The 8,679-nt window shown below is 36.1% G+C and overlaps 2 protein-coding genes across 5 annotated transcripts; both read right to left on the reverse strand.

Moving 5' to 3' along the window:
• Positions 1–1,170: 1,170 nt before the first annotated feature.
• Positions 1,171–3,368, reverse strand: LOC108469192 (FCS-Like Zinc finger 8-like). Of its 4 annotated transcripts, none has more exons than XM_053031629.1 (3): positions 3,234–3,368; positions 1,535–2,251; positions 1,171–1,445 (listed from the first exon to the last, which is right to left on the reverse strand). In XM_053031629.1, exons 1-3 carry the CDS (start codon positions 3,248–3,250, stop codon positions 1,376–1,378), a joined length of 804 nt encoding a protein of 267 aa, XP_052887589.1. In that variant the 5' UTR covers positions 3,251–3,368; the 3' UTR covers positions 1,171–1,375. The 4 variants fall into 4 exon arrangements, with proteins under 4 accessions (XP_052887589.1, XP_052887588.1, XP_017625577.1 ...); XM_053031628.1 differs by lacking the exon at positions 3,234–3,368 and adding an exon at positions 2,911–3,182; XM_017770088.2 differs by lacking the exon at positions 3,234–3,368 and adding an exon at positions 2,349–2,865.
• A 1,591-nt stretch (positions 3,369–4,959) lies between these two features.
• LOC108467867 (F-box/kelch-repeat protein SKIP30-like) lies at positions 4,960–8,231 on the reverse strand. Its single transcript, XM_017768680.2, has 2 exons — positions 8,022–8,231; positions 4,960–6,253 (listed from the first exon to the last, which is right to left on the reverse strand). Exon 2 carries the CDS (start codon positions 6,170–6,172, stop codon positions 5,135–5,137), a length of 1,038 nt encoding a protein of 345 aa, XP_017624169.1. The 5' UTR covers positions 6,173–6,253; positions 8,022–8,231; the 3' UTR covers positions 4,960–5,134.
• Between the last annotated feature and the right edge of the window lie 448 nt (positions 8,232–8,679).

Consider the following 8,679-nt stretch of genomic DNA (forward strand, 5'->3'; position numbering starts at 1 on the left):
TATGAATTTAATGGAAATATTATATTATCGTATTTTAGTCGTAACGTTACTTGGGTCTTTATCACTGTTAGCCTTAAATTGTGATTTGCTGATCGTGCATGTGTGAACCAGCTAGTTATCCCCGGAATAAAAGGGAGCTGTTCTGGTCTTCGGTCCCGGTCCCTACCATGTCTTTGTTTTGTTTTCATTATTTGATGGGCCAATCACATAAATGAGATCAATTAATGCGGGTTGAATGAGTTTTTGGACCATAGTTTCCATACAAAGCGAGCGACAAGGCATATAGGTAGAAGTAAATCGAATCGGCCCATCTAATCAAGCACCACCGTTCACCATATTTTATCTTATATTAAATTCAAACAACAGTACCCAAACCTAATGCCTAATCTCGTAGCCACCAGACATGGGAGCTGCTTTCTTTCATAGAAGATTAAATGGATTAACCAAAGAGTGGAGTAGGGGCTTGGCTCCCTTTGGTAAATGGCTCTTAGTTTCCTTTCCGATATTAAAAGATTCAAGCCTTTGATCAAATGGAAAAGATTAGCCATCTAAACTCACAAACATCAAAGGGGCTTGGTCCATGATGTTAAAACCTTATACCACCTTGGTTCCTGATCCCTTAATCTCAATGGCCTATGGTTGGGGTTTTTTCTTTTACTTGTTTCCACCAATTTTGTTATTGACAAAAAGATTCAATGCATTTTCGGACATACTCAAGTATCACCTGCATATTTTGGTTTCAATTAAAGGCAAGGTGGTAGCTGTTTTCAGGGGTGGATGATGACATGTATCATTTTTGATCCATTTCCTTTGTAACCTTCCTAATCTTTGCTTATGCCGTGGTTACTATCTAAACCATACTTGATCAATACAATAAATCATAGGATTTTACCGTATTTGTCAATGCTTTGTATGAGGGACACCATCATTATTCTTCCTTATCATCATGATTGGCATAGTTCTTTTTTTTTTTGTGAAAAAGAAAAATGGGACAACCGTAGAGGGACCTTGCAATGATGTGGGTTGATAATTCACGTTGAAAAAGCTTCTTTGTTGATAACTCTGCATAAAGTATCCAAAATTTCCCAACTACTGCTAATATTTAATTCTTTTATTCCTGTAATCAACCATAGCTTAATTTAATTATAAGTTGGAATCTCAATATGATGATTGAGGAAATAAAGGCTATTGGCAGTCATATAAAGAATTAACATTAAATCTACATCATCTCATCCTCTCTTATCACTATCTGCAGTGGAGAGGGTTTTTAAAAACCAAAGCTAAATTAAACACTACAAAGAGATTTGGTTTATGGAATCATTATCAAACTTGAAAATAATTTTATGATCTAAAGTAGTGATGAAATGAAAAATTCTTATTTCTCTTCTCCATCCAGTACCATTTCCTGATAGCGGCACTCTTGACTGCAAAAAGCCTTCTCACCTCTGCATTATAGCACCAGCAATCAAATTCAGAACAAACAGGATTCAAATACATGTTTGGATTTTTCATAAGCAGGACAAAGGGACCGAACCTGTAAATGTAAATGTCGATTTTCTGTTCAAGATTCTTTTTGCATGTGTGACAAAAGCTGAGGAAATCACTCTCTTCTGCACACTTGAGCTCATCCAATACACTACTGCAGTAGCTCTTTACAACGCAGCTACCATATATATGGGTTGTTTTGGGATTAGGTCCGTGGGATTTCACGCATGTATAATCCTCAGACAACTCCATCTCTTTAACGGGAACACCCCAATTGAAAGGAATCTGAACTCTGAGCTTGGTCCCAAATAAAACCTTGTTGTTACTTGTCTTGGGAGGAACCTTGTTGTCTTTAGTTGGCTTATCATTGAGAGTATCGACTATGGCAAGACCAACACCTTTTGGTTCCGATGTTTGGGTTGTGTGGTGGCGCTTGTTATTGAGTGAGATGAATGTTTTGGGGGATTTTGATTGGTTTAAATCGAAACCAAAGAGGTTGCCAAAGGTAAACAATGGCTTGTTGTCGAGGATTGAAGTAGGGCTCTTGAGTACAACAGGTTCAGTGTCGGGGAGACATTTTGTAGTGAAAGCTTTGAATCTTGGAGAACCAAAGAAAGATGGGATTGGTGTGGTGTGATTCTGTGAGGGGGACGACGATTGAGAACTGTGATCAGCCATTAATGGTTGCTGCTTGCTGGTCACTGCCCTGGACCTATTCCTCAACATAACTTTGCCTGTCTTATCAGAAATGTAACTTGAAAAACAACTGAAAAAAACCCAGAAAAGCAAAGGGAAGAATGGTGAAAATCTATTGCAAATCCTTGCAATTTTCTTATATAAAAAAACCAAAACAAAACACATACTGTGGTGGGGAATTGAAATGGATCCCTAAATCTCCATAGGCTCCATGACAGAACAGTAAATAAACAAATGAAGTCAGTTTTCCTATTTCTATTTGTCTTTTTGTGTCAGTTTGGTGGATCAACTGCTTCAACAAGGAAAGGAATCGATACCCATCATAACATACATCATCCACAGCACATGATCATTGATCCTACACTCCTGGGAGTTCCAGGTAAATAAAATCAAAATATTGATAAAAACAAAAGCTTCAGTTCACTCAACCCCGCAAAATCGCCACGAATTTGCAAAAGACACGGAAAAAGGTGAAAGAAAAAAAGAAAAGCTTTAGCTCAAAAGGGTAGAGTTTTCAGTTTTGAAGTTGAGAGTAGTATTTAAGGAGAAAGAGGCCTATGCAACTATGCATGAGAATTAGTGGGGGTTTTTTTGCAGTAAAAGCGTAAGTTTGATCCTTTTTATGTATTCATGAGGACATGCAAATACAAAATATTTTTACATTCGAATATAAAGTTTGAGAAAGCATAAAACATACTCATTTCTTATACTAAAAAGATTAGATATTACCTACATTCCTTGGCACTATCCCATTCAGCCAACATATATTATTTTTTTTGATGTTTAAAGATGATTGCTACAGCGGTATGTAAGTAAGTAGCTTTATTCCTACAGAAAAAAAAATAACTTTGATAAAGAAATGGAGCATCTATTTATCCAGTCTCATTAAAAAGGAAGAAAGAAAGTCCTAGTACTCTATTTATCCAGTCTCATTAAAAAGGAAGAAAGAAAGTCCTAGTACGTCCCATTAGAGCATCGATTCATTATATGCTAAATATTTGCATAAACTAAGATTCCTTGTTTAGCTAGCCAGTTACCGTCATTCATCTCACCTATTTGAAAGAAACATTATCCTTCACGTTTTCTTTCTTTCTTTTAATTGTTTGGATGATGAGAAAGTTACAAATGCGTGCTACAAGAAAACTCGGGAAAAGTCTGTCTGGTTTTATGGTTGTGTCACCGTGGACGACCTAATTAGCCTTATCTACTCCATGATTTTTCTTTGACAGGCGCAGCCACACACAGCCATGTCCCTTTCAAACTCAAACCCAAATTTATCTAAAAAAAAAACTTTGCTGGCGTGGCATGGCAAGTTTCTACTTGTCGGCGGTGCCATTTGGCGATTATACTAAATACGCAATAGGATGGGGGTTGTAACAAAGGACCAGTTTTTAAAAACCACCTTCTTCACTTTGAAGTTTCACTGCCAAAGGATCCCCACAAGGCTAGCTAGTGTTATAGGCCCTCTTTTCTGTTCTCTCTCCCCCAAATTCATTAGTAGTTTGAGTTATTGACCGAGGCACTTGGGGGCAATCCCACCATCAAGCTTTCGAGTGTTCACTCATGTAACTAAGAATAAATTATGACAATGGTGCTGGCAGTAGCTACGGCCCTTTCGGTTTGTTGGATTGTTGGACACTATGAATCTTTGGGTAAATATACATTTTAATATCTAAACTTGGTTCAAGATTCAATTTGGTAATTAAACTTTTTTAGTCCAATTAAGTGCTTGTGTCACGGAGATAAAACTTTAATCTAACAAACTGCGCGACTTTGCTGATTCCTTTGCTTCAAATCTACCTAAGCCAATTTTACTCTCAAAAGTGAGAATTCACAAAAGAGATTCTCTAAAGCAATGAAATAAAGCAAAAACAAACTAAAAAAAGAACTTGAATCGAACAGAAAAGCCACAAGAAAGTAATGCCATACAAGATGTTTGAGCAAATGATGTTAACTATATTCAATAACTATGAATGGACTGCTTACAAATGATATTTGAACTCTACAAGATAATAGTTGAACTTCCATAAATCGGACCAATTCAAGTGAGTTAAATGAGTTTCATTTAATTAATTAATCTCTATGGAATGGTTTGTATGTCCATGAAACTTGAACTTAGCTTTTTTATTCAAATTGGTACCTGAACTTAACTTCATAATTCAAATTAATTCATATAAGTATTTATTTAGACCAAAAAGTCAAATTTAGATACTTAAACCAAGTTAAACCTTAAAGCCAAGTTCAAATAACTAATTGAAAAAAAAAAATTAGGGTACCAACCTGAATCTTGAGCCAAGCTCACATCCCAAGATGTAAATTTTTTTACTCAGTCTCATTAGTGATTAGTAGCCTTTCATGAAATGAGATGCCAAGAATTGAGGTTTTTAGCCTTAAGGCCCAGACCCCGACCCCGACCCCGACCCCAGAACTTGGGTTAACTCTGTCTCTCTCTTCCGTTACGGCCGTAGGGTCCAGGCAATTCACACAAGATGTCTAACCAATGTTGAACACATAAGCACAAAGCAAAAGTAGACCTTCAGCCCCCTATGGCTGTATCTAAAGTCTAAAACTAATTATTTACTCCCTCTGTACCTAACCTCCCCAAACAAACAAGGAGAAAAAACACCAAATCATTAATTGATTGCCTAAACTATTGCCTTGTCAGATATATTTGTCCTACTAATGAGTAAGATATTGTTCTAATTTCTGTTTGCAAGACAAGAGCCTGCGCCTCTCTTTCTTTCCATGTCAAGACAGAAAAAGCCATGAAACAGATCATTAACTTTTAACAAAGACAAGATTATGGCTTACAAAACCAAGGTACCATTAGAAAGAAACATTCATTTCTCATCTCCAATAAGGAAGATTTGCAATGCCTCAACAAAATAAGGAGTTAACTTTTCACAATAAAACCAGCAGACTACTTTAAAAGAAGAAAAAAAAAGTGGGGGACCTAAATTCTTAGCTGCGTGCAACCAAAAATTGTTCCTCGGCACTTTGTCATCGAAGCTGCCTGACGCCATGTAGGTCTATTGCCCCCAACTGTCAAGATATCAACGTCAGACATTGGTTTGATATCCCAATTAAAGCGATCAGGGCCAATCACCCCTCCGATCACGTATATTTCATCTCTTAGTCCTGTCATTGCGAACCCAATTCTCCTACGAAACTCGGAAGCAGAAATCACCACCTTGCTAACTTCTTTTTCCTGCTTGACGATAAGTCCATGGCTCATCACGTACAGAGCTCCCTGTACAACTGCCATTGGACCCTGGAGCCAACCATAGTCTTCAACGGTCCACCCAGAACCTATGTGGTCCAGGACTTGCACTGTTGACAACCCCTTGTGCAGGACATGCACCTTCCCTCCGATAACTAATCCTGAGCATGCTGAATTGTGTGTGCGGTGGAGATCAGGTATTGGAATCCAGACATCCTTCTCAGGATCATACATTTCTGCTTGAGAGATAGATTTTCTGCAGCTGGTGAAACCACCAGCAACAATTATCTTTCCCTTCAAAACACAGCATGCAAACATGGCACGAGGTAAGACCATGGATGCACGTTGAGCCCACCGACGCATTATAGGGTCATATGACCAAACTTCATCAGTTGCAAAACTCCCATCTTGGTCACCAGTTAATGGGTCGACATCATCACTCCCACCACCAAGCACATACAGTTTTCCACCAGTTGAGACCACACCAAAGTAGGCAAGGTGCCTGACCTTTGAGGGAAGGACAGGAAGAGTAATCCAAAGGTCGCGGAGAGGATCATACATCTGCCATAAATTCTCTGGATCGTTTGCACACACACAAAGAAGTTCCTCTGCTGAGCCAACCTCCTGTCGAGCTTTGAACAGCTCAGAGCCACGAATGGCAGCTCTCCATGAACGGGAAACAAGCTCCAACTTAGGATATAGGTAGAAGGGAACTCGTGCTAGGCATCTAAGGGCAACAGCATCTGGAAGACCTTCAATTAATCCAGACATACTAACCAAGGTTTCATCGAATCCAACAATTCTTCACTGACAAATTTTTACTATGTCAACCTCAGCAGTGGAATATGCAATCTGAAAGAGCAAATTTATAACTTGTGTGTAAGAACCAAATCAATAGTTTTGGACTTCAGAAGTAATGCATTAATCAATGTCCAGTTAGATCATAATTTAAATAGAATCACTATATTTGTGTTCAGTAGCATTTGCAGCACAATTAGCATCAATGACTCATTGAAAATCATGCTGCTAGTCAATGTCACCAATACCAAAGAAAAAAGAAGTAGCAATCATACGTAAGATGAAGGTGAAACAAAACCATACATCAAATTTAAAAATTTTCCTATAAAGAAGAAAAATTGCTCCATAAGACACTGAAAGGATACTGAAATCACTGTGAAAGAAACTCACCACCAAAGCATCAGTAACTCATCACAGATTTTGGAGTCAAAATAGTTTTTCTTTTTTGTTTCCAAACAGCTTTTTGTTTGTTCAGGACTTCAAACGTCATACTTTCACAATAAAATTTCTTGGTTTCTGTTACATTGAATTTCTCCTAGAAACAGAATATAATTTCTTAACGAAAGGGACAGAAGATGGAACGGTAGAAGAAGTCAGATTGCTTATAAAGGATGCAGACAAAATAAGTGGGGTAGAATGAAGGAAACAAAGTTTTGGAATATTTAAGCATTGACAATGAATACTCTAAGAGATAAATTTTGATTAAACACATGCCTTGCTTCCAAACTTCTAAGAAAGTAGGATGCACATGAATAGTACCTTCAAACATTCATTATTGGGAACTTTACAATTCTCACATTGTATAAATGTAAAATTCGCTGCCCAGCTACAATCTCAAGAATGAATTTCAGAGTTCCAGCTTGATCCAAAATTTTACTGTTAAAACTTTTTCCACCCCAATCATTGCTGGTTACCCTAAAGTTTTTATCCTTCAACCCGATAGCCTGATGAGAAAACTCTAAAAGAACCTCCAAGAAATAAAAGCAAGAACAAAACTGAATTCCTAACACTACAATGCATCTGTTAATATGCATCCACACAAAAATGCATATAAGTTACAACGATGGAGAGCCTGATACTGTAATGACTGAAAAAAAAAACCTTTCTCTACTGCTAGCAGAGACTTACCTAAAAATGACAATGTATTGAACTCCACAAAAGATAAGTCAATAACTTATCATGTATTTCATGAAATTATGCTCAAACATAAACCCAACATAAAAATCTGCAATGATATTGCAATTAACCTCTTACAGAAGCTATAATCGACATACTTGCATATTATCTTTACAGTGTTCAAGTATCAAAATTGATATGAAGCACAGGCAACTTCAAAGAACATAGAGACAACCATTTCCTAACATTGAAATATCATCCACACCAAAACCCTGACTTGATAGTATAAATGGGCACATATTTCCAAAATCAACAAGCACAAGAATCAAGCACATTTACAACAAAACGTGGCACCAGATTACATTTTCATTGCCCTGAATCGATAGAATTACATCATCACAGAAAAAGATACTTGTAATTCACTTCAACTTAATCCCAAACCCAGAAAAAAAATTTAAAATAAAGAAACAAAGAAAGGCAAAAAAATTCAGGCATATGAACCGAAAGAAACTTGTATAACCAACCCTGCTTCACTTTCAGATAAAACCCACCACTAATTCAGCACAAAGAACAAAAGGGTATTAAACAGTACAAAAATTAAATCAAAATTCTAGGGAATTGCCAAAATTATCGGTTAAAATGTGAGCCAAGTAAAGAACAAGAAGAAAAGAAAGAGCTTTAAATGAACATAAAGAAGATGGCATACCTTCAGCCAAGAACCTGCGAAGAGGAATAAGATTTGAGCGCAATTTTTGAAAGGGAGAGAGAAAGAGAGATTTAAGAGAGGAAACGAAACTGCAGCGTGTAATTTGCCTGAGAAGAGAAGATAGGCGACGGACACAGCTAAGGGAAAACGCTGAGTTTTACAAAAACATAAAACATTTTGAGTTCTTTTTAAACTAATTTCTTTATTATTATATTTTCTGTTTTGATAATGTAATTGACTTTGTAGCTTTCTTAATAAAAATGCTCAAATTTTGGTTTTATTTTTCTACACAAAAATGAATTGTATTACTTAAATAATAATATATGAATCGTTAATTTTTTATTTTTATTTTAAAAACACAAAAGTAGTCTCATGATAATATAATTTATTTAAAGTTATATTAATAATTTTCTTGACTGAGTTGGTATTGAGTTGACTCGTGACATCAACTCAATCACGAGTATAGATAATAATCTAATTCACTTATATTATTGTAGTTTTACACACTTTTATAACTATTTATAAAAAGGATTAATATTTAGTATACTATTCTACAAGTAGATTATATTTTTTTAAAAATTTTACTATATCCAAATATTATCTCATTATAATAATTAGTATGTATATTTTTACATTCAATTCATAAATTGAATTTTGT

The sequence above is a fragment of the Gossypium arboreum genome, chromosome 8 (genome assembly GCF_025698485.1).
Source record: "Gossypium arboreum isolate Shixiya-1 chromosome 8, ASM2569848v2, whole genome shotgun sequence".
Classification (NCBI taxonomy): Eukaryota; Viridiplantae; Streptophyta; class Magnoliopsida; order Malvales; family Malvaceae; genus Gossypium; species Gossypium arboreum.